The sequence below is a fragment of the Lottia gigantea genome (genome assembly GCF_000327385.1).
Source record: "Lottia gigantea unplaced genomic scaffold LOTGIsca_52, whole genome shotgun sequence".
Lineage (NCBI taxonomy): Eukaryota > Metazoa > Mollusca > Gastropoda > Lottiidae > Lottia > Lottia gigantea.
In genome coordinates this window covers 680,149-707,100 of record NW_008709781.1, presented here as the reverse complement: position 1 = coordinate 707,100, position 26,952 = coordinate 680,149, and the positions used below count along the sequence as shown (strand labels likewise).

At 34.3% G+C, this 26,952-nt stretch overlaps 1 protein-coding gene across 1 annotated transcript; it reads left to right on the top strand.

Annotated features, from left to right (window-relative positions):
* Positions 1-3,812: 3,812 nt before the first annotated feature.
* On the top strand, positions 3,813-25,293 carry LOTGIDRAFT_179090 (hypothetical protein; the record flags this gene model as incomplete). The annotated part of the gene is made up of 6 exons (XM_009062597.1): positions 3,813-3,900; positions 5,558-5,562; positions 8,366-8,707; positions 8,926-9,487; positions 16,079-16,282; positions 25,229-25,293. The coding sequence occupies 6 exons, from the start codon at positions 3,813-3,815 to the stop codon at positions 25,291-25,293; spliced, it is 1,266 nt and encodes a 421-aa protein (XP_009060845.1).
* Between the last annotated feature and the right edge of the window lie 1,659 nt (positions 25,294-26,952).

The following is a 26,952-nucleotide window of genomic DNA, read 5'->3' as shown; positions in this document are numbered from 1 at the left end:
GAAAACAGATGATCCACCAGAGGAAGTGACGACAAAGATAGATGATCCACCAGAGGAAGTGGCGACGAAGACTGATGATTCTCCAGAGGAAGTGACGACGAAGACAGATGATCCACCAGAGGTAGTGACGATGAAGACAGATGATCCTCAAGAGGAAATGACATTAAAAACGGATGATCCCCTAGAGGACGTGACGTCAAAAACAGATGATTCACCGGAGGACGTGACGTCAAAAACAGATGATCCGCGAGAGGAAGTGACGACGAAGACAGATGATCCACGAGAGGAGGTGACGATGAAGACAGATGATCCTCCAGAGGAAGTGACATTGAAAACGGATGATCCACCAGAGGACGTGACGTCGAACAAAGAAGATCCACCAGAGGAAGTGACATTGAAAACGGATGATCCTCTAGAAGAAGTGACGGTGGAAACGGATGATCCTCTAGAGGAATGGAACAGAGAATATTCTATCAATCCAGATATCCCACAAAACGAAGATCCTTCAGAAGGTAACACTGCCTTTAAGACAAACAATCAAATCGATAAACAGCCACTAGAATCTTCCAATGGTGTTCTAAAAGTACCTTGTGTTAAAGACTGTAACGGAATGCCAGAGGGGAATTATCAATCTTGTGATATGTGTACTAAATATGTTTCATGCATGTGGGGAATGAAATTAGATAACACATGTTTTTCGGGCTTATACTGGGATGATATATCTAAAAAGTGTGTATCCCGTTCAACAACGTGTTAATAAATTGTTTTCATCATGTATCTTTATCTAAAAACAGATCAAGTTTCAGTGTATTGTTATGTCACTTCATCCGATCCGATGATTAATGTTATCTTTGGCTATTGTACAGATAGTTTATCTCCTGTTTGTTTTGTTCTGCATGATATACACGTTAAACCGGTTTAATCCGGTTAAATGCTGCAGGTCGGAGGGGCTAGACGTTTGGATCGGACAAAAACCGAGTCCTCGATTGCTACAAAATGTGCACGTTAAAGATCCCACAATCGAAAAAGAGTAGGCTAATGCCGCTGTCCCAGCAAAATTTCCACCCGCATTGCTCACTGCATGGCACTGCCCGTCTACATTAGCCCGATTAGGTGCATAAAAGTAGGACGTAAAACTCCCATTTATTTCATTTTTTTCTTATAATTTATAATTACGTCAATTAAATGTAATACTTTAACCAGTTAGGCTGCTCTTGAGAAGAAGGCAGGTTGTTTGTGTGACTGTCTATTATTATTATTTTAAACCTTTATCTGCTTATCATCTTGCTGTTGATGTCAAAGATAAATCAGAAATATAATTAACTACTGCGCTTTGTGATCATTGTTTCGAATTTGGAAAATATATTTTATGGCCTTCAAAATTTCATATTAATAAGAGTTCATGAATTATTCAATGCAAATAAATCAGTTTGCTACAGGGCGTTCAAGGGCAGAGAGGTTATAAGTTAACTGAATCACAAACCTTCATATCATCAATTATTGCCCGGGGGGTTGTTAATAAAATTCAGCTATAAACAGATACCCCGAGGTGTATAGGTGTATTGAATTGGGTATAAGGGAAATTAAATCGATACACAAAAAATCAATAAACAAAAGTCGGAAGTTTGTGAAGCCTTCAAGAGAAGATGGAGATGGTTTATTGATTATCCGATGATATCTGAAAAACAGATATTTTTTTGATGAAAAAAAAACACACCAACACTCACCGAAATTCATAATGATGCATAGAACAGATAGTTTCATTTAAAACAAATAACATGATACTTGTAGATTGCTCAAGCCTTGGACATTCATGACGAAAGCTAAACTGATATATAAGCACTGGAATCATTCATATTCTTATTGAGTCAAAAAGCCAAAAGATAGTACCACTGACACTTTTCTGAAGCCTTAACCAGGAAAAGTTTGTGGACATAATATATCATAGGTTTGACAACTCATTAAGCCCCTCTAGATATGTATTAATTGTCCCTCTGAACAATCAAGATTGGCTACGGGCCTGTGTGAAGAAGATACCGAGTCGTCCAAACTCGAGTGGGACACTGAAAATACAAAGTAGTGAACGGAGAATAAAATGAAGATTGCACCTGTTCGTGCAAAAGACATAACTTTGGTCGAAATACATGACCTGCGATAGTCACGAGGCCAGACAGATTCTCGAGGGAGTAGAAGATTGCCAAATGGTTTGATGGCAGAGTTGCCAAGTACAGATTGTTTATTTAGTTTCGTAAGCGAACTTTGACACAGCATTCAAAACAAGCTGTACTTATGTATATGTGTCAATATCTTAAGATTATCTCTTGTGAAATAGAATCTTCCGTTTATACTTTCACAGATATTATTTAAAGATATAAAGATGTACAGATATCTAAACCTTATCCTCTTAGGTATAATATAACATATAAGTTATAAGCAAGTATAAAATGGACATGGTCTGTGGACAAACTGAATGATTCATCTTTCATAACGTATTTATCTAAAAATAAACAAATAGGCGAGGAAACAAATGAAAATAACTCAGCCTTAAAAGCACGTGGTTAGAAATATGCTATCTTCCCGGCCCCTCTTATACGCCCCATATAAAAGGTGAATGAACGTATTTTAATCAGTTGTACTTGGACGCAGAGCTACATCAGCGTTATAAGGTTCGTACATTTATGATTTTGGTACATCATTTTTGACCGACGTTTTTAAAAAACACAGTAACATGTTGACCAATGTGAATTTCACATTCACATTTGCATTAGGTGCTCGAGAAGCGTGTAAGTCCTGTCTTGCCATTTCCACTAGATCATTGTAATGATGCTGATGGATGGTTCCAAATCGTGTCCATTAAGGACAATTTTACCACGAAAGCGACATAAAATCATTTCTTCCTTAAAACGATCACAAGTAGACAGTCTTTTGTACACTCATTCTCGGTTTATGGTACTTTCTAACGACCTGTGCATGGGGAACCTGATTAAAGGTACCTGCAGAAGCAACTAAAAGATATATGCAGTGGCCCCTTAGTTTACTTGGATATTGTGTGATGTGGTCATGAAATAACCATCGTACCAACTTGAGCTGTATGTTGTGTTCAGTACAATAATGTCGTATACTCAATTTTTACTCTATTTGTACGGCGAACTCAAAGATTTGTAAATTTTGAAGATAGTCACTGTAATTTGGCCGTTTTTCACATTTTGATGTTTTCTTCTGCCTTTCCGGATATTTTGAATGTTTCACTTTAATCTATTTAGCATCTCAGGAACAAATTGCTATAGCTTTGCAAGTATTTAGATTTAGAGAGATTGTCTGGGGTTCATTTCAAATTACTTTGGCATCATAGACAGATGGTGTTATGAATCGTTATACGGATCTAAAAAATTTTGGCATTGATGTCGCGTAATCACTAACATTTGGGCTTCATAAAGACATGATTGATTTATATCTTGAGCTGAATTTAAAACTTGTGTGAGTGTCTCATTAACACGGGTCGATTCGATCGCAGTCTCCAAACCGGGCAATTAGAAATTACCTTAGCATTAGCAGCATTAAGAGCAGACAATATCAAATTCACCTTCATATCGGTTCAATACAGTTCATTTCTTGAAATTTGAGTGTATACCACGTGTATGGGTATATATACCTTTGTGTAAAATCTTTCTTATTTTTTGTATTTCAGTCTATATGCTGTATATGAACAGTTCTAACATAAGCACACTATGTTTGCTCTACGACATGGCCAGACAATGAATGCCTTGATGCCAGGCTACAGGCTAGCTAACAATGGTAATATATTGATAAATATGTCAACATCCAACGACAAGGTGGTGTTCAATATTGGTGGCACCAAATTTGAAACATATAAATCTACACTACGAAGAATACCACAAAGTCCCTTATCAAATGATAGTTTTCTGAACAAATATTACCAATTAGATGACCGTGAATATTTCTTTGATCGCGATCCTGACGTGTTTAAATCTGTTCTTCAATACCTCAGAACCGGGGAGCTTCACCTCAGCTCATCACTATGTGGTTCTGCTGTTAAAACGGAGTTGGATTTTTGGGGAATATCAGAACTGAATATCGAAGACTGCTGTTGGTTGAATTATAATTCCTGGACTCAAACTCTTCAGTCACTAACAAAACTAGAAGTAGATCGAAAGAAGTCTATTGGACTGACCAAAAACCATCATAGCGAACCCCATCCTCATCATGGACAGGGCAAATGGGAAACACTAAAACATCATGGGTGGGAATTTTTGAGTAATCCGAATTGGTCGACAAGTTCAAAGGTAATATATCTAATTGAAAATAAATATAGTTGTTCATTCAATTCGTTTTGTTGTTCTTCCTCTTTGACAGATTTTGAAGATGAAGATTGGCTTAAATTTATGATGCTTTTCTTTTTTTTGTATTAAAGAAACAGCAATTGGTCGGCCATATTTACGACTAGAAGTTACTATACTTGTTAAATGAGTATGCAATTGCTTGTTCTAAATATGACAGATAAATGACAGTCTCGTGGGCTTCATATTTTGAAAAAAAATTGTCAGTTTATATCTTCAGATTGGCATATTATGTAGAAAATAATCTTCATTTATACGATTTTAAAAAGAAAATTATTAGGCGTAGGCATAGCTCTGTTTTTAATTATAATCAAAGTCAATTGAGATCGTTCACGCTTAGATGCATGTTTTTCATCTGCTACTCTGACTGTTTAACTGTTTGACATTAAAGATCATATGTAGACACTTGCTAGAAACATGATTGGTATATCGACAAACATTCATTTCGTTTTTAATTCGTTTCAGATATACGGAGCATTGTCGATTGTGTTTGTATTCCTGTCGATTATATCGTTTGTGTCACAGACACACGAGAATTTCCTGGATGAGTCAACGGAAAGGAGTAATACTACGGACACAGAACCAGATAGATACATATTTAACCATGTCCATCTGGATGTTCATCCAGTACTATTTACCATCGATTGTATCTGCTTCAGTTTCTTTGCGTTAGAAATGATACTGAGGTTTATCTGTTGCCCATGTAGACTCCAATTTTGTGTAACTCCTATGAATATTGTAGACTTTTTAGCTCTTCTCCCCGATGTTGTGGCATTTTTTGCGATTGGATTTGGTGGTTATCCCAGTCCTAACAGAGTTCTTAACTCATTTGTAGCAATCTGTCGAATAGTAAGGGTATTTAGGATTTTCCGTTTGATGCGATTTTTACCCGGACTCTGGCTTCTGTTTTACACTTTGAAAGCCAGTATTAATGAACTACTTCAGATGCTGGTGTTTGTGTTCATAGGAATGTTGGTGTTTGCATCCCTTATTTATTACGCCGAGGGCAGAGAAACATTTCCAGATATTCCACGAGCGTTCTGGTGGGCTATAATTACCATGACGACGGTCGGATATGGTGAGGTCGTTCCTGTTACAAATGTGGGATACCTGATCGGGTCGGCAGCGGCAATATGTGGACCGTTATTAATTGGTTTTACGGTCCCAGTGTTAGTAAATAATTTTATACTATATTATAGTCATTGTCAGTCTGCTTTAGAACGAGAGAGTCTTCACGAAGCTCGATATAAATTAAACAAAAAATCAAAAAAAATGATATCGAAAGAAAATACTTTTGAGTGTATATATCCGATTAAGACCGAGGTTGTCATTGATGTTCAGACATTGTCATAGTCCATCCTGACATCTTGACAAATGTCACATTATAGTATACTTCGGTTATCTGTGGGGTATGACTTTATAATTAATAATATTTAAGGTATATGGCAATATATTGGTAACTTGGATATCTTTTACACTAACAAAATGGTTAACCTTGTCAACGATTAGGTCAAGCCGAAAGACAAAATTAGTCTTAACACTTTTCCATAGAAAACGTTTCTATTGTAATGTAAATATATATATATATATATATATATATATCTATATCTATTGGGTCAACAATCATGTTATATGTTAAAAAACATAACAGGGGTTAATTGATGATATCTAAGTCAAGTTCAAAACTCTTTGACTTTGAATGTGCCATTATCATGTAAAATTTGATTCTAGATCACTCAAATGGTTTAATTACGGTTCATATATAAAATATCAAGAAATATATTAATGTAGATCGACAAACTAGCTTACATTTCATTTTAACAGACAAAAAACAATAATCATGTGCATGTATGCCGACGCCAATCCCGACCCTGGCATGACTAGAGAGTGTTGACAAAGGAAATCCAACCTGATGTCAGGGATGGAAGATAAATATTTTCATTTTGAAATTATCTAAATATTGTTGAAATTCAATTGAAAAGAAAAGTCGAAATCTTCGGTTTGGTGCACACCAAGCATAGTTGTCATGTTATCAGGATAACATCGTATACACGTTATTTTGTCGAATTTGAACGATCAAACGAAGCTTACAAAGAAATAAAATTTAAAATTTGATCTGATGGGTAAAATTTAATACATTTTTGTGATATCTTGTACTTAAATCTTTGTCCCACTTGGATTAAGTGATATGAAATGTAACTGCTGATTACATGTCAGTCCCTTGCACAGTTCAAGTTATGTTGTATTCTCCTTACAAAAAAGAGCAAGAGAATGGTGAAAAGCACAGGCACAACCTCAAGTCATTCATATCGATTAAAACTATTGCTATATTTTGAGTTCAGTTTAAGCTCCGCCTCTTTTGCTTGCTAGGTCAGGCGAGTTTTTTGTTATGTTATTAGCATGTGTCTCTCAAGTGTTTGCGATCTAAAAATCGAATGAGTTTCTAACAGGGGAAATAACTCGATTTTTCAAAGGTTTCATCCTTAAAGGGACAGTATGCAAAATTTTCATTATCAAAATACGTCGTAAATTATACCAGAGAATATTGCTACTTACATGTATGCATCTACTTGATCAAACAGAATTTTTTTAAAAAGGTTAATTAAAAAGGGAGTGTACTAATTGTTGAGTAAGCAGCTTAAACTAGTTTGGCGTTAGGCCTCATAATGACTTTTTTAGTTGAAACCTTTAAAATGATTAAAAGCAAACTGGAGCGTTCAACTTTTTAAACAGTTTTGGCGTTAATTTTCTAGTTAAGAATTATAGCTAAGAGGCACATTTCTCCATATTTTAGTGTAAAGTTTTCAAAATATTTAGCAAGAAACATTTTGGACCTACGAAAAAAATCATAATCCCCCTTTAAATATTACCAGATATCTTCACCAAAATCCTAGAGGACGAAGGGACTGTCAAATGTGCGTGGGTCAAGTTTAAGTTTCTTAATTACTCAATTTTGTTTGCACACCCTTTTCATGATCTGAATAATTAGCCGAACGACAGGATATCGGAATATATTGTTTTTTTGAAAAATAATCTTCACGGTGTGAAACATAATAGGAAACAATTGAAATTGCTAATCTGTTTTAATCCTTAATTTAATACATAACTAGACGAATAGTAAAGGCCCATTTTTAAATGAAGGTAATAGTTGATAATATTAAATCCAAAATTAGAACCACATTAATGCAGTCTTTTTATAGATTCACCCCACTCCTATTGAAAACTGTTAAAATGGTCTTTGTTGTGGTATAATAGTAAATATTCATGAGGCATGGTGTTTTATCAGAACACATCACTTCGGCGGTTTTTGGATATCAGAGTTGGTCGAGTCAGGTAAGTGGATTAATATATTTGTTCTGTGTGTATCTTTTGATAGTAAAAAAGCATATTCAAGCCACAAGTAAAACATTTACAAATTCAAAGATTATAGGTCATCCAAAGAATTTCCTTATATAATTCGATTGAGCCTGATTAAAGACGAACCGGGCATAAATGAAGCGACAAATGTGTGGACATTCACGAACTGTATCTATGGCTCATCTTTTGTTCTTTTCATCACCCATTGTAAATGACTATTTAATTCATCTCATATTTGACCTGATTCTCCTTGAAGCAGAAGAATATTTCTTATGTTTCAGTTCAGATACATATTCATGGATAATTAGGCAAGTGTGTTTTAAGTTTTTATTGGTTGTTTCCGAGAATGGGAATGAATTTGACACCATCCATCACTATCTAAAAATAAAACGTCACTTTAGCATTTCAGATATCGTTGGTACTTTGGTGGAAATAAAATGTCCGGTAACAAAACTCACCCCGATTCTCTCAATGCATTGTTGAAGAAGAACCACCCTAAAAGTAAAATTGCCTTTAATGTTTCTATTTCGACTGAAACACTGCTTTTTAACGTTGGTGGTGCCAAATTTGAAACATATCGTGATACGCTATTCCGGAACCCCGACAGTCCCTTGACGGACAATATGTTTTTGAAGAAACACTTCAGAAAGGAACATGGTGACTATTTTTTCGATAGAGATCCCAATGTATTTAAATCAGTTCTGCAATATCTCCGTACCGGGCAGCTCCATCTACCATCTTCAACTTGTGGATCAGCCATAAAAACCGAGTTGGAATTTTGGGGAGTCGAAGAATCTACTATCGAGGATTGTTGTTGGTTGAATTATAATTCATGGTCTCAAACTCTCGATAATCTAAAGAAGTTAGAAAAGGATCGTCAAGTTACTATGGGGTCTATAAGACACGAGAAGCAACTAATCAGGAAATCGAGACGTTACCTGAACAATGGTTGGCAATTCCTCAATAATCCTAATTGGAATCTGTGGTCAAAGGTAGGTCGCCATTTCCATACCGGTATATCAATAGTCCATTTACAATTAGAGGTGGTGTAAAAACCCAAATAGAGGATCCGGCTTGCATCAATCAAGACATAGCAAACCACCCACTTACATATCCATGTAAGCATGTAAAAAATCATTTCTATTCTATGCTAATATCGCCATTCGTTGCTTGTATGATATATCATAACAATTTTGGTCTATATTTTCAGATATACGGAGCTATCTCAGTTATATTTGTATTCCTGTCAATATTTTCTTACGTGGCCTTTACTCATGAATATTTCCAAGTTCAACCACTGGACGAATTGATTCCGAATACCACCGCTGATAACTCATCGCAATGGACATCTGAGAAAATGGTACCAGTTCATCCGTTACTCTTTACTATAGACTGTGTTTGTTTCATATTCTTTTTATTGGAGATAATCGTACGATTTGTCTGTTGTCCATATAAAGTACGTTTCTGCACACGGCCAATGAATATCATTGATTTCCTTGCTCTATTACCGGATGTAGTTGCTATATGCGCTTCCTGGGTGGGTGTTTTTCCTGTTGGCGATTCTGGATTAAAGACATTCATACTACTGGTGCGAGTTATGCGTGTATTAAGGATCTTCCGCTTGATGCGTTTCTTCCCCGGACTTTGGCTATTATTCTACACATTAAAAGCAAGTATAAACGAATTACTTCTTATGTTACTATTTGTGATTATAGGCATGTTGGTGTTTTCTTCACTTATCTATTACGCCGAAGAAAGAGAAAATTTCCCGAGTATCCCTCAAGCATTTTGGTGGGCCATTATAACAATGACTACGGTAGGGTATGGAGATGTTTCTCCTGTAACCAATCTCGGGTATCTTGTTGGATCAATGACTGCTATATCAGGACTTTTATTAATTGGTTTTACTGTTCCAGTTTTGGTTAATAATTTCATTCTATATTATAATCATACACAATGTGCCTTGGAAAGAGAGAAAAGGAATGAGCTGAGGTATCAGCAAAAGAAGCGTAAAGAAAGAATTGCTAAACTTATAGCAGATAAAGCAGGTACTGTGGTGAGTGCAGAGACTCTCAAGACTGAACAGAACGGACAGATACTCGTCTAAAACGCAATGGTGTCGTAATGATGTTCCACAACAATGCAAGGCTGAGCCGGTGGAACTCTCGTATCCAAAAAAAAAAAAAAAAACGGCTAAGGCGTATGTACAATCTTGATTACAATATTGATTTGCTCAAGGAAAGAATCGGAAACTAACAATTTTTTTTTAAATGGATAATGTGTTTGTACGTATCTCAAAGCGGCATAGTTCCGAACAAATACAGTGATGAAATAAACCAGTGAAAGAACAGTTAGTGTGTCTTCTCGGGAAAAGTACTTTAGAAACAACCTTCCTTACTCAAAGAACATAGCCCTTGGGCTGTATGTTTCTTCTATAACAATATTTAAGGTTTTGTTCCAGTAGAAACATGCAGCGTTAGAAAATGAAGATAATTTGTCGTATTCACAATAATTTAAATGCAACATCTAATGTATATTCTAAGAATTCTAATTGTTTTGTTTTACTTGTACAGTTATCAGCTGTCCATAATCTTCAAATTAAAGAGTTTCCCGTTTCCATGCAAGCAAACCTATTTGACATTGTCGTCGGTATTTTTATGGAGGTTATCATCGATGGTATCATAAATACCGATAATGTAAGTTACAATGGCCCGGAATTGCACTATTCTCAACTTCCAATGTTCATTTTATCTGGACACTTACGTATCACTTAATTCTGAAATGCTGAAATTGCGCTCTATCTGATGATTATGAAGATATCTCGAAGATTATATCTAAAACGCATGTTTTTTTTGTTTTGTTTTTTTTTATGTCGTTAAATGACCTATAAAATTGATTTGCTCAAGGAAAGAATCGGAAACTAACAATTTTTTTTTGAAATGGATAATGTGTTTGTACGTATCTCAAAGCGGCATAGTTCCGAACAAATACAGTGATGAAATAAACCAGTGAAAGAACAGTTAGTGTGATTGGCATAAGCAGAAATCAACATGAAATGTAATTATAAATAGTAAATAAATATGATAATGATATGTGCATAATAATGAGATATAGTCTTTATTTACATAATGCAGAGAGGTTCAGTTTGCGATGATCAAATAGTGCATTTTAAACAACATTTACCGCGTGGTGTTCTCATCTAGTTTATAAACGGTAATTTTCTATTTCCGAATATGATATTCTCAGAAGGTCTCCAAAATGTAAATATAATTCGAATTTACGCAAAAAGTCCACATATCAAAAAAAAAAAAGATATTTGGGCGCGAAAACTTTTTATGAATGTAATTGTGCCAATGCTGACCTCAAATTGTACACGCTCATGGACTAAAATCTGTGTTTCTTTCAATAAACAATTTCTTTATTCTCAAATTTCTATTTAAAATATTTGTTGATGAGATTTATTCAGGTGTAGATGTATATGTTGAATAGACACAGCCTATTTATTGACATCAACCCACTTGACTACTATTCACTGTACATCCGGGGCGACATTAATGAACATTCGCATGCTGAGAAGGTCTCAATGAAATATTAAAACATATTGATATTGAATCTATGTTTAGTTCTCATAATATGTACTTGACCATGAGCAATTTTAGTCTAGGCAAACAAAAGCAAAATCATAAAACAAGTCCCTTTCCGACCTAACAGTGATAATCATAAAACAAGTTCCTTTCCAATCTAACAGTGATAATCATAAAACAAGTCCCTTTCCAAGCTAACAGTGATGATCATAAAACAAGTTCCTTTCCAATCTAACAGTGATAATCATAAAACAAGTTCCTTTTCAATCTAACAGTGATAATATTAAAACAAGTTCCTTTCCGACCTAACAGTGATAATCATAAAACAAGTCCCTTTCCAAGCTAACAGTGATGATCATAAAACAATTCCTTTCCAATCTAACAGTGATAATCATAAAACAAGTTCCTTTCCAATCTAACAGTGATAATATTAAAACAAGTCCCTTTCCGACCTAACAGTGATAATAATAAAACAAGCCCCTTTCCGTCCTAACAGTGATAATCATAAAACAAGTCCCTTTCCGACCTAACAGTGATTATCATAAAACAAGTCCCTTTCCATCCTAATAGTGATGATCATAAAACAAGTCCCTTTCCAACTTAACAGTGATAATCATAAAACAAGTCCCTTTCCAATCTAACAGTGATAATCATAAAATAAGTTCCTTTCCAATCTAACAGTGATAATCATAAAACAAGTCCCTTTCCGACCTAACAGCGATAATCATAAAACAAGTTCCTTTCCAATCTAACAGTGATAATCATAAAACAAGTTCCTTTCCAATCTAACAGTGATAATCATAAAACAAGTCCCTTTCCAACCTAACAGTGATAATCATAAAACAAGTCCCTTTCCAACTTAACAATGATAATTTTCCTATAGATTGCCCTTCCCAACTAAGAATCTGAAAATATTTTCCAGTCTAACAAAGGAAACATGTTCATTCCAAATGGCTTCTGATATCATGATGTGGTTTCACCGAAGGTGTTCAGTAAAATGGATCTTTATGATGTTAAAACAGTTTCGTACTTAATAAACAACTTCAAAAATGGAAACTATTTTTGCATAAAATTTACAGTAAACTAAAATTCACCAAATAACCCTAGTTTATTTTTTAATGACATGCAGTGATGTATGTAACTTGTGTTTAAATGTCTCTAACGAGTTAGTTGACATTCTTTTAGATTTAAATTTGAGGACAGTTTGACATTAAAATATCTGTCCAAATTCAAGATAGATTTTTCGTTTTCAATTGGCCTGAGGTAGTGAATAATTTGCACGCTATTATGATCCTATAACCTACATATTTGTGTAAATATAATGGCACGAATGAGGTGTGAATTTTGATTTTACGTGTATGATTCACGGTTGAATGAGACGGAAGAAAGTCTTTGTCCCGTGTTGAAACCTATCATCAACATAAACTATGATAGTACAAAAGGAGACATATTTTTTTTAAGTGTTTTGGAAAAGTGAAAGAAGTAAAAATCTTCAAAATAAAGGTAAGATTTCATTCAATATGGAAAAAACCATTTTGTACAGATTTTAAAACCAGATTAATTAATCAGTATGCATATGAAATGAGGTGTTTAAATGTTGATGTCACACCTGAACAGCTTACACTGTAGAGGATCTCAAATCACATGTGAAGCTACGTACGGGGCGTGGTTAACATCCCCGCTATGTGTTTATTCTCACCCGGAAAAACGCATGCTTAATTCAATGAACATAGTCAATAAATACACATCCACAGCACTGTTGTACATGCCTTTATTGTAACTGATTTTTTTTATATTTTTATCCGATCCATTGAAATATATTATAGAAATTGGGTTGAAAATCCTAATGTAACGTACATGGGTGTTGAGCTGGACCCTATCCTTCGTATATAATGAAATATAAAAATCTATATTAGCACACCTTGTTTATTTCGACTAAATAAACATACCAAACTGTAGGATGGGAGAAAATGAATAGCATATTTAAAGGATTGTACTATTTTGTTAAGACTACGATTTACAGGTGATGATGCCTCAATAGTTCGAAATTTTATAATTCACCTTTGCAAAATACAATTTATACCTTATGAGTTATATTTTGGATACTAATATGAAGTATAAAGATTGACACAAAATCAACTCTAGCACTATTCCAGCAAATATGATTGAATGGAATGATCTGAGATTTTTTTAAATTTGCAGATTGTGGATGCATAAGAATCCAAGTGTGTACTTAATTTTGCTTAAATTGCATCTTAGTAAGAATCTAAAAATCTAAAAATTGCACTAATATGATTTATTATTTCAATCACAATGTAGAGCGGAGCAGCTTACATGCCAAAAAGCGACGTTTCCTGAGCTGTCTTCGCATCAGATAGGATATTACCTTTTGGTAGTAGAAATTCTGCCTGTGTTAAACACGATAGTGGCTCAACTACCACAGGGACTGGCTAAACCAAGTCTACGGACCCCACTTTCAAGGGGTCCCACCTCTAAAAAAATATACAGGAGAGCATATATGTGAAAAAAAAAACAATTCGATGGTTACATCTCTTTTTCTTAGTTTTCATAGTTGTCACATAAATGTCATCAACTTTAACAAACAAATAGGCCATAATTGTCATCTTATGTGACTGAAATAATTTGGGAAACTAACTTCGACCTTTCTTTAAAAATGAAATAGATGACAAAAACCCAATATGACACAAATCACGGTGTTGGTTTCCCATTGACTAAACACATTGTTAAGATTTTTCGAATTATTTGATTGTCATACAATTGGTGTATAACTCTCTGTAGAATTTCTGATATAAAGCGACGTTACCATTTGCAGATTATAATCAGAATGGCTTGATGGTGCTTTCAAGTTTTGAACAGTTTTTTCTACTATGCGTCAGTTAATTTTCTTGCTCTCATGCATTTAAATATTTTTTTTCCAGATGACATGGTTGCTTTCTTGAACATACATACTTGGTTAGTGAAAAAGATAACGTCGCTCACCTTTAAATCATCTTTGTTAGGATTGTGTTTCCTTTGTCAGTGTATAGTATAAACAATAACACTGCTTTTTAAAAGACATTCTTCATTCCTAGAATTATCCAACCGTGTATAACATTCCATTGTGTCAGCTAATATATGTATTGTACCTTGAAATTTATTATCCAAATTAGAATTCACTAAATATAAAGTAAATATCCTTTTTGTAAATGTCAGAGAACACAACAGAGTATTTTATGTGTGTCTAACCACTGTTTTAAACTGTTCAAATTAGTTCAATGCTATTGGTGAGATTTGAGTGTATTTCAACTTAGATTTCCAGAACAGAAAATGTCCGGAAAAAGACTGAAATCCCAGCTTGGGTCAATTCATGCCTTAATGCCTGGCGTCAGTATTAAGAAACATAGTGGCAAAGTTCTTATCAATGTAGCCACGTCCAATGAAATTTTGATCTTCAACATCGGTGGAACAACGTTTGAAACATACCGAGCTACCTTACATAGACTTCCCTATAGTCCTCTGGCTGACAAGACGTTCCTGCAAAGACACTACCGAGAAGAACAAAAGGATTACTTCTTTGATCGAGATCCAGAGATTTTTAGAGCAATTCTGCAGTACCTTCGAACCGGGGAGCTCCATCTACCGTCCTCAATTTGTGGATCAGCTATAAAAACCGAGTTGGAATTTTGGGGAGTCGAAGAATCTAACATTGAGGATTGTTGTTGGTTGAATTATAATTCGTGGTCTCAAACTCTCGATAATCTAAAGAAGTTGGAAGAAGATCGTCAAGTTACTATGGGGTCAATAAGACATGAGCGTCATCAATCAAAATCAAGGAGATATCTAAATCATGTTTGGGAATTCGTCAACAACCCAAACTGGAACATTGGGTCAAAGGTACATAATTATTCATTAAATCATACTTAAACAATATCGATCGAAATAATCATCCTCAAATTCTGTAGAGCTGTACTAGAAATTGGTACATGTTCTCTATTGTCTTTACAATTACCTATGAACATTGACATTGGAAATGCTCCTTGACTGCATGGATTTCATTTGATGTATAACTCGCTGTAGAATTTCTGATATAAAGCTGCGTTAGCATTTGCAGCTATAAATCAGAATGGCTTGATGGTGCTTTCAAATTTGTAAGAGTTCTATTTTTTTTCTACTTTCAGATCTATGGTGCCATATCGGTTATATTTGTATTCCTCTCAATATTTTCATATGTGGCCTTTACTCACGAATACTTCCAAATGCAAAACGTCGATGAAGCCAATGATGCGCTATATGAAACGAACACCTCCGTTGTATTACTGGATACAAATAAACTGACAAACACAACCGTGCCAGAACAATCAGTATCATCTCCACACGAGAAAATGTTACCAGTTCATCCGTTACTCTTTACTATAGACTGTGTTTGTTTCATATTCTTTTTATTGGAGATAATCGTACGATTTGTCTGTTGTCCATATAAAGTACGTTTCTTCACACGGCCAATGAATATCATTGATTTTCTTGCTCTATTACCGGATGTAGTTGCTATATGCGCTTCCTGGGTGGGTGTTTTTCCTGTTGGTGATTCTGGATTAAAGACATTCATACTATTGGTGCGAGTTATGCGTGTATTAAGGATCTTCCGCTTGATGCGTTTCTTCCCCGGACTTTGGCTATTATTCTACACATTAAAAGCAAGTATAAACGAATTACTTCTTATGTTACTATTTGTGATTATAGGCATGTTGGTGTTTTCTTCACTTATCTATTACGCCGAAGAAAGAGAAAATTTCCCGAGTATCCCTCAAGCATTTTGGTGGGCCATTATAACAATGACTACGGTAGGGTATGGAGATGTTTCTCCTGTAACCAATCTCGGGTATCTTGTTGGATCAATGACTGCTATATCAGGACTTTTATTAATTGGTTTTACTGTTCCAGTTTTGGTTAATAATTTCATTCTATATTATAATCATACACAATGTGCTTTGGAAAGAGAGAAAAGGAAAGAACTGAGGTATCAACAAAACAAAAGAAAGGAAAAACTGTCCAAATTGATACCCGACAGGACAAATGGCTACGAAGCTGTCAAAACCACCGATCCATCAAATGATACTTAGTTATCTTTCAGATGTTGATCACTATAGCACTTCGTTCAGAGGCCACTCTTATATAATTTATTGAGTTTGTGGTTTGAAGGTTATTGACGGATGTTAAACGGATTGTGTACGACCATATCCCGCTTCTGGCCTACATTCACAGAATTCATTTATTTTTGCAGTGAGCAATAACGGAAGAGTTCTTGTACAGTCGTTGATGACATGCCTTACATGTGTTTCCTTTGCATTAGTAAGAATATGCATTTTCATCATTTCCTTTTAACATAATCTATCCATGAAATGTATATTTTTTTTTTGTATATTATCTTGTTATATTTTTTTATATGTATGTATCTGCATTTATATTTTGAGAATTAAATTTTTTTAGATGATCTTATTGTACCACAAATGTTAAGCAGTGTATTGCTTTATCTTCCTTAGGACTTGGGCCAATGCGATATTGAATCATCAATTGGGTACTATTTAGGATCAATAGTATATATATTTTTGCGCATCCGGGTACAATTCAGAACACAAGCAGTCCATATTTTTTTTAATGTTTGTTGAGTTTATTATAATAACACAATAAGTCTGGCGCTTATTACCACTTGTCCTTTGTTTTTGTTTTGAAGCCGGATGTGCACATATATTTTTGCTCGACTATAAGATACTAACAGAGAGATGGGATCATTAAATAAATCAAGTACTAACGAACCGAACCACAATACGAAACCCGAAATCCATATCACTTGGCGAAACATTGGTGGCAGCTAATGAACTTTTCTCATTAGGAAGTATATCAATCATAAGTTAGTTAATATTTCATAATGATATCAAGTGTTTAGAAGGGTAAGCATACACCGCCTGGTGCCACAGCCGCTCAACATAAAGAACGAACACTAAAAATATAAACTGTGGAAGGGACGTAACTGATGAAAATTCATTTTCCAATTTCAATAGTCAAGGGAAGGAACTGATCATTATAATTGTTATGATAAAAAAAAAAATGTTGCAAACATCCGAATCCACAAGGAAGCTTAATTTAATGATGACATTAATAGATCAGAAGAGTAAGCATACCCTTCCTGGAACCATACCTGTCTTTACTGCTAAATAATACATATAAAATAGGGATTCAGAACAAAACCTAGTGTTACGTAAAATTATAGATTCATATGGTGGCAACTCAACATATTATAAAATGACGAAACCCGAAATAGCAGCATGATGGCGAAACATTAATGGTTATGTTGGTGAAAAGAATATTGGTGCAAAATATAATCAATTGCATAATTGTGTCAGTTATGAGAGTAGTGACATGTTTGACTGTCTGACTTTGATTTTGCAACCCACAATTCATGTGCTTTAGGGTTATGCTCTTACACGAATGACGTTTCTGTTTTGGAGATATGTATTACAATTAGACACCTCAAACATAACAAGAAGGATGGAGCATTGGGACTGTCAACTGAACACGTTATTCATTTGTATTCTGTTCAATTATCTCTTCTTATGTCTAGCATGCTGCATCATGGATATACATCTCCACATTTTATTTTATTGGAAAATATCTCTAAATGAATCGAACAACTATAGAGGAATAGCTTTAAGTAGTATTATTGGTAAAATATTTGATTGGATTATATTTAAACAAAATCACCATGTGTTACAATCCTCTAATTTACAATTTGGGTTTAAGGAAGGTCACTCTACAATACAATGTTCTTTTATTCTCAACGAAGTCATCAAATATCAAAATAATAAGAATTCCAACTTACAGGTAACAAATTTTAGTGTCGCGCACTTGACCGCTTGAACTTAATTAAGCTTTTTAATCTGCTAATAATGGGATGAATTTGTCCACTCACTCACTGCTCGATTTCTGATAAATATGTATACAAATCAGAAAAACAGAATAAGATGGTCAAAATGCACGTTTGTTCATTGTAATGGTGTTAAGCAAGGAGGAGTACTCTCCCCTATAATATTCAGTGTCTATTGTACGAGTTATTAACCAGACTTGGACAGAGTGGTATTGGGTGCTACATAGGGCATATGTATACAGGAGTTCTAGCCTATGCCGATGATGTGACATTGATGACACCTTCTCGACAAGCTCTAAAATTAATGTTAAATATAATATGTTCTAAATACGCTCAAGAATATGATGTACTTTTTAATGCAAACAAAAGTAAATTAGTATTCATGAATTATGACAGAAAATATTATTATAAAAACATTAAAGATGTATAGTTTGATGATAACCCAATTAGTCAAATAAGTCAAATCTGAATTGCACTTAGGTAACACATTAGAATATGACACAAACGATATTCAAATTAACAGACTATTAATAATTTTTCGACAAGGGTAAATATTACTCTAAAGCAATTTCAATTTGCCTATTCCTATGTATAAACTGTTCAAGGCTTACTGCATGCCTTTATATGGATGTCAACTACTTGATATTTCTCACAAAACTATTGAAAGATTTTATAGTACATGGAAAGAATCAATTAGAAGAGTGTGGAATATCTATCTCATCATTAACGCATAGTAGATATCTTCACCATATATGCTAATTAAATTGTCTTATCACATAGGTATATTATTTGTACATGTTAGGGTTTACTCCGAATGGCTCACAAAATACCACTAATGTTCTATATTATAAAATGATGCATTTCAAAAGTTTAAAAACAACTATATAAAACTGATAATTATTTGATTTAAAATGAAAAAAAAAATGATTAGAAAAAGTTCAATAACAATATTAATAAATTAATATTAGAGGGAATGTAAAGAGGCTTTCAAATTGTTTATGCGTATCGGGGACATTGATAGCTTCAATTTGCATCATTACAGTCTACGGTTTCTGCAAGTCTACTAAAACTGTTTTATTACGTCACCCCCTCAAAATTTTCTTGTGTAAGACCTTTGCGGGGGTGACGTCATTAAAGACTTAGTTCAAGTAGAATTGCAGAAACCACAGACGATTGAAAATGGGAATGGTGCATCATTGTCCTCCAAACACGATTATGAAAACCTCTTTGCAATCCCTTTAAAACAAAATAACAATAGCAAAATAACGACCAATTTTAACAACATTCACCTCTATTTGGGATCATAAAACTTCATATAAAACATTACCCTAGTTATGTCTAACGTAAGGCATGAAAAATATTATATTGGTAATGATCAACTGTAAATATATATATATCATGCCCAACATCAGATAAATAATCTGATTCATACTCATAATCAGATATATTATCTTGGTTATGCCCAACAGTGCCACTACAATACTTCAGATATATCATCTTGATCCTGCTAACATGAGGCATCAAACATATTTTCTGGGTCAAAATCAACTGTAAATATATCATTGTGGGGATGCCCTGCATCAGATAAATTATCGGAGTCATGCCCATAATCCGATATAATATTGTGATCATGCCCAGTTGCAGATAAATTTTCTTGTACATGGCCATCATTAGATGTGTTGTCCTGGTCACGCTCAACGTTAGGTATATTATATTGGTCTTGACGCGTCGTAATAATCACCGCTGTTGATTTGTATGGTTTCGCTGACGACCCTGAACTATGCTTGGATTCATCGAATGGCCTTCGCGATTCGTGCGATGACTCCGCTTTTGATGAACATGGATGACATAAATTATGTGCTTTTGCTGATCGTGATGTTCTTGCTTCATTTGCTGGTGCTGGTGTCTTGGATTTACTAAGTTCATATTTTGTCCTGGATTTTCTCGAGGTTGAATCATTTGATGATGCTGATATATTGATGAGACTTCCATCAGGTGAGTGGTAAATATGGGTTTTACTTGTTGGTTTAGAACAAATCTGTTTTAAATCGGTCTGTGAATTTCTCGGATTAATACCGCGATTATAATGCTCATCTCCCAATGATAATCTAGCGTTTAAGGAAACATTTGATTCTTGTGAAGATGTAAGGTGCAATTGGCCATCATCTTTGAACTCAGTATTCTCAATGCCTTCTTCCGGCATCCGCGATCCTGTAAAATATGATTCGATTAAATGACAGCAGCATTGCAAAAATCTGATCGAAATGCTCGTAAACAATCCATAGGATGCAAATCTTGACGGATATTGATGAAACTTGGTATGAGTGTTTGCTATCTAAATCAGTCAAGAATTGTCCCGTCTAGAGTGTTTACGAGCAATTGTGGACGGACCAACGGACCGACGGACAAAAAGGGTGTGGACAAAGCTGTCACTGAGCGTATACTACTGTAAGAAAACAGCGATCTATTTTCTTATTATCGTTTAATGAATCAATTTTAATAAATCAATTACCGATATTTGGAAACCAATTACCGACCCATTTGGCAATTATACGCTTACTAAATTACCACCAAAATTAAAAGGAACTGAGACTATCCCTATCGAAAAATTAGTATCTGAATTAGATGACTTTCATCCAGTCGCAAAACTTCAAAATCAAACCTTTTATGAAAAAATGCAAATCCCCATGTAACCGCTTTGATAAAAAGGGTGAAAGCTCTGGTAAGGTCCCCACCGATCGTATCCCAGAAATGATACCCATGGTACCCATGAAAGAGCCAAGCGCCCCGGATACCAATCAATTATATCCTGAATTATATCTGGAGGCCATACATTGCATTCCCTACTGACCCTCGCTCGCTACCAGAGAGCAGAGACCAAAATGTGACTCGCTTGTAAGTCTAAAACTTACCAATCATCCAACAATTGACACGTAACTAATCCAGTATTATTGAGTTGTATTCTAGCAGTTTAGTTACATATCCAAAACCAAAACAGAATATTGTACAAGACATGGTGGAATTCCAAACATAGCTTAAATCCAAAATATGGTGGATATATCCAGAACACAAAACACAGAATGGTATCCAAGAAATGGTGGACATATATCCGAAGCGAAAGCAATAGTTAACAGGAATGGTGGATATCCGATCCCGACCACGAACTGACCAAGCCATGGTGGACATATCCCGAATACCCCGACAGACATATTGTGACCAAATTTACAATTAGAACTAAGAACTGTGCAGGACGTTGACCTGGTCAACTATTGTCTATAGGACAATCACCTTTAGAAGAACTCTATTGTGTGCTATTTATACGCCCACGTGGAAATGTGAACGTATATTGCCGTCGCCCCGGTCGGTCCGTCCACATTTCTTGTATGCACGATAGAGGCTACAGTTTTAATCTGATCTTGATGAAACTTGGTATGCATGTATATATTGATGAGATCTCGGTCAAGTTCGAAATTGGTAATAATCGGTAGAATGGTTTCAGAGTTATTGCCTTGACTTAGTAGAAAGCGTTAAATTTGCCTTGTATGCACGATTAAGGCTACAATTTTGATCCCATCTTGATGAAACTTAGTATGTATGTATGTATATATTGATGAGATTTCGGTCAGGTTCGAAATTGGTAATAATTGGATGAATGATTTCAGGGTTATTGCCCTTGACTTAGTCAAATTTGGCTTGTAGGCAGGATATAAACTACAGTTTGTATTCGATCTTGATGAAACTTGGTATGTATGTTTATATTGATAAGGTCTCGGTCATGTTTCAATTTGGTCATAATCGGATGAATAGTTTTGGAGTTATTGCCTTTGACTTAGTAAAAACGCTTCAAATTTTGCTTGTAGTGATGATACAGGGTGCAGTTTTTATCTAATCTCAATGAAACTTGGTATGCATGTATATATTGATGAGATCTCTAGTTCAAAAATGGTAATAATTGGATGAATGGTTTTGGAGTTATGGCCCTTGAATTAATTCTGTGCGTCTAAGTTGGCTTGTAGGCCTGATAGAGACTACATTTTTTTATTCGATCTTGATGTAACTTGGTATGAGATCTCAGTAAAGCTTGAAATTAGTACAAATCGGTTTATTGGTTTCACATATTAAACCACTACAGACTTTGTTTTCATTTCTGACAGTTGGTAGTGGGCGTATGTTACCTTGCCTGGCAAGCTAACTCTTACGTTGCTCTTTTACGGACCCTTGTTTACAACAGAAACAACAATGTTAATTATCTACATACAATTTACTTTTATATTTGAGTCGAAGTGCTTTGATGACTGGACACTATTTGTTTAGGTGGAAGGTGAAGTCCTACACTACCTTGCCTGGCAAGTTATATTTCTGTACTGTTTAAATGTACAACATACATAGTTATACAAGAATGATATTTAATACTGTCAAAGCATGTTACCGAAATACATCTACGGATGACATTTGGACTAAATACACAAAGTAAAAGTTCCCACGTACCTGTGTCTGTGATATCCCTTTTAGAAAATGACACACGCAATTCTGCAATACCTATAACCACAAAAATAACTTGTATTTATAACATGGACATTGTCGGTAAATTTGGAAACTTAGTATGTTCAATAAAGATGGCCAACTCCAACACCAACGGGGTAAATATTGATATCTCAGTTTTCTATATAGTGGTCAACACAAAATAAAATGAAATTCATCTTCTAACATTTTGGAATTACAACATTCGCAAATTCGATCAACTTTTTGGATATTTAAGTATCGTCCAACTTCAACATTTAATTTCAGAGAACCTGATCTAAATTTACATAATATAATTCGAAACTTTTTATTTGTTATAATGTCTAAATAATTAGCTCGAGAAAACTTTCATAATATCTTGCATAGTACTTAAGTTTACTGGAATTGTTAACTTCGGAAAACCACACTTTTATAAATTGATCAATTATTCGATTCTTTAGGATTGCAAATCCGCCAGAGTAATCCTATCTTGATTAAATATGAACATCCTAGGTTATCTAAACATTCTTTGATATTGGATGCCCAGTTTTTGACACCTGTTTCAGCCTGTTTTTTTTAAGAAAATGTATAATTCAAAGCAAGAGCTTTTTGACCTTGTTCGGCAACGCATGAGCTTCGTGATATTTACCATTTTTATATAAAAGAACACCAAGTTATAAATATTCATTTTTGAAAAACTACGATTTTTGTTTTATCGGGGTTGATTTCGAAGTTCCATTTCTCACAGTAAGAATGGAATTTGTTGAGGAGAATTTGAAGCATGGTTTTCGATTTTGCAAATAGAACGGTATCATCTGCAAGTAATAAAATAAATAACAAATACGTGTTTACTTTAAAAAGATCAGTGGAAGAGCCCATATGCATATATTCTTCGATATCATACATAAATAGTAAAAACATGAGTGGGGATAGCGGTTCACCTTGTTTAACACCTAGATGACTGTCGAAAAAATTTGAGAATAAATTACCGTGCTTTACACATATTTTAACGTTAGAATATATTGATTTGATGATTTTAACTATTTTCGTATCAATACCTATTTCTTGTAATTTGCATAAAAGCAGGGGTCGATCAATATTATCAAAATATTTCTTAAGATCAATAAATGCACAAAATAGCCGTTCGTTTTGACTCAATACCGATGATATAATGCCATGTAAAACAAAAATTGCATCTGTAGTGCTCTTTCCTTTTCGGAAACCAAACTGAAATTCAGGAATTTTATTATTTGTCTCGGCCCATTTGTATAACCTAGAATTAATTATGTTTGAAAATATTTTGGAAAATACGCTACTAAGATTGATTCCTCTACAGTTATTGGGATTATCTAAATTACCTTTTTGGGGGATGGGTATGAGAATGCCTTCTAGCCAAGATTTCGGATATTGATTATTGTCGAATATATAGTTAAATAATTTAGAAATTATTGGTATCAACAATGTTCCACAATCTAAAAAGAATTCAGGTGGAATTCCGTCAATACCAGAACTTTTCCCCCGCTTTAATTTTAGAATTGCTTTTCGAATTTCATCCTCAGTTATATTACTATTTAAATAGTTAAAAACATATTGGTCACTATCTACTAGATAAGTTAGGTTTTCTTGTGCATTATTTGTTGGGGCTTTTCCTAAAATTCCCCTGAAATGATCAAATAATTTGTCTATTGTAAGGTTAGTTCTTGTCTTTTCATTGTTTTGATTTCGAAAGAAAAACCAGAATTGTTTTGGATTGCGCTTTGCTAACTTTCACACTTTTAAACCTAGACTTTTTGAATGTTTATATTTAGTGATTTTTTTTAGTTTTATTGTACTTATTCCTGGCTCTATGATACTTTCTCCTATTCTCATCTGATTTATTTCTGTTATAAACATTCCGAGATTTACTAAAAGCTTGCTTTTCTTGTTTACAGTTATTGTTAAACCAGATAGGTACCTTTTTTCTATCACATTTTGTAATCTTTTTTCCAAATATACGATATGACACTTTTTTAAAGTCGTGCGATAGACCTTGAATGGTTTACATTCAGATAATCAACATATGATTTCCAAACTGATAAATGAGCATGGACTTCTGAAAGAAATTCCTCTTTTAGGTCCAAATCCCATTTTAGATACTCTATTGTTTTAAAATTTTCAGTTGTCAATTTAACATTATTAACATTTGTTAATAATTCAATATCAAATAATAAAGGAGCGTGGTTCGAGAACTCAAGAAAATCTAGAACCTAAGTTCAGTCAAAAATCTATGTATGCATATGGTACAATTAGATAGTCAATTACACTGTGACCATTTGTAGAGCTGAATGTCCAGTCTCCAACAAACCTATCAGAGGCACATCTGCATCAGTAATTTGATTTACATAGATTTATAATCTTCCTACCATACGTATTGACAATTTTATCTTTTGAGACCCTTTGACTGACCTCATTTGCACATGTATAGTCTAAATCAGGCGCATAACTAGAATCACGAACATTATAAATAGTATCTCGCAGTGTTCCGGTTCTACCATTGAAGTCACCAGAACAGACAACATCACCTAAGTTTTGATATTTACAAACAAGATTTTCAATTATGTTAAAAAAGTTATCATCAATTATATTGTATGCTTTTGAACGTTCTGGGAGTATATGCACAAATATATTATACAATGATTTTTTAGATTGCAAAAATTGCTTATCAATTTTAGACACTAGTATTCCGTTATTATTAGTTTCCTCGGTTTGGAAATACTTCTGGAAATCAGGTTTAACGAAAAGGGCAAGGCCACCGCAGATAGATTGTTTTTTGTTGCTGCGAGTTCGATTCACAAATATACTAGGGTTAAAACCCTCAAGATTGGGATTTTCACCAGGCTTCAACCAAGTTTCCGATAGATATAACACACTACATTTACTGACATATTTAATAAAATCGGGATCAATTTGTTTTGTTTTCAAACCCTTTACGTTCCATAAAAGCTGAGAGCATAGGATTCGATTTCCATCATAATAAGAAAAGTTAATTACTTACTTTTATCTTTTTGTCTATTCTGTTTGAAAAAGTACACCAAAATCAAAATCACTACAACTACAACTATTACTACAACGACTACTATTCCTATTAAGGTTTGAGATAATGTAGAAATTCCTTTGGTAGAACCAGTTGATGGATTTGGTGTCGTTTTAACTGTGCTATTATCAGTAGTTGGGACTGGAGATGTACTCAAAACAGAGCCTGAAATAAAATGAACGTTGCCTGTATTGTTTGTAGAATATGTCTGTATAAAATAGTATCCATTCGAATAAGGTTAGACTTAATATCTGTCCGGGATGGTAAACATGGATTACTCAATATGGAATATCATTAAGACAATGGTATTTAAAAAAAGTACATACAAGTGATATACAACGAGAATTTAGTGGATACGGGAGGTCCAACACCATTTTCAGCAACACACGAATAATTCCTCTGATCTTCACAAATAACGTTTTCTACTGTATGTTGATTCCCAATACCAATACTCTTATCACCAACATCCCTAAACCACGATATAATGGCTGCTGGGTTGCTGCTAGCTTTACAATATATTGTAACGTTGGTTGTATCCTTATCGATCTCTTCATATGTTGTCCATGTGGTCATTTCTGGAGGAACTAAAATGGTAAAGTGGTCATTTCTGGAGGAACTAAAATGGTCAAGGACATTAAGTATTATTTACCAGTATAAATGCAGCTTTAATTATATTATGTTGCCTTAAAGAAAACACAATAAAAATAACCGAACTTGTAACATTAGAGTTAAAACACTTACAAATCACATCAATAATGACTTCTGCAGTTTCATGATTGGATGAGATCCTTGGGTTTGTTGCTCTACAAACATACATCCCGGCTTCGGTTCTGTTCACTTCTAACAGATTCAAATGGTCATACTCTGCCAATGCATAAGTAGATGTTTTTTTATGCCATGTATAATTACAGGTAGGATTGCATTCTGCAGAACATGTTAAACTGACATTGTTACCTTCAGGTACTGGTGGTAAACTTGTCGGAGAAAGTTTAACTTTTATCGGACCATCTGGAAATACAGTTTAAAGATTTGTCAAAGAAATATGATACCGAAGGAAAAAATTGCGTTCCAAAAGACACGTCGTGTCTTATATTAAAATAAATTACGTTCTTTAACTGCAGGGCTGATTTTCCGCATATAGAATGGTACAATATTTTG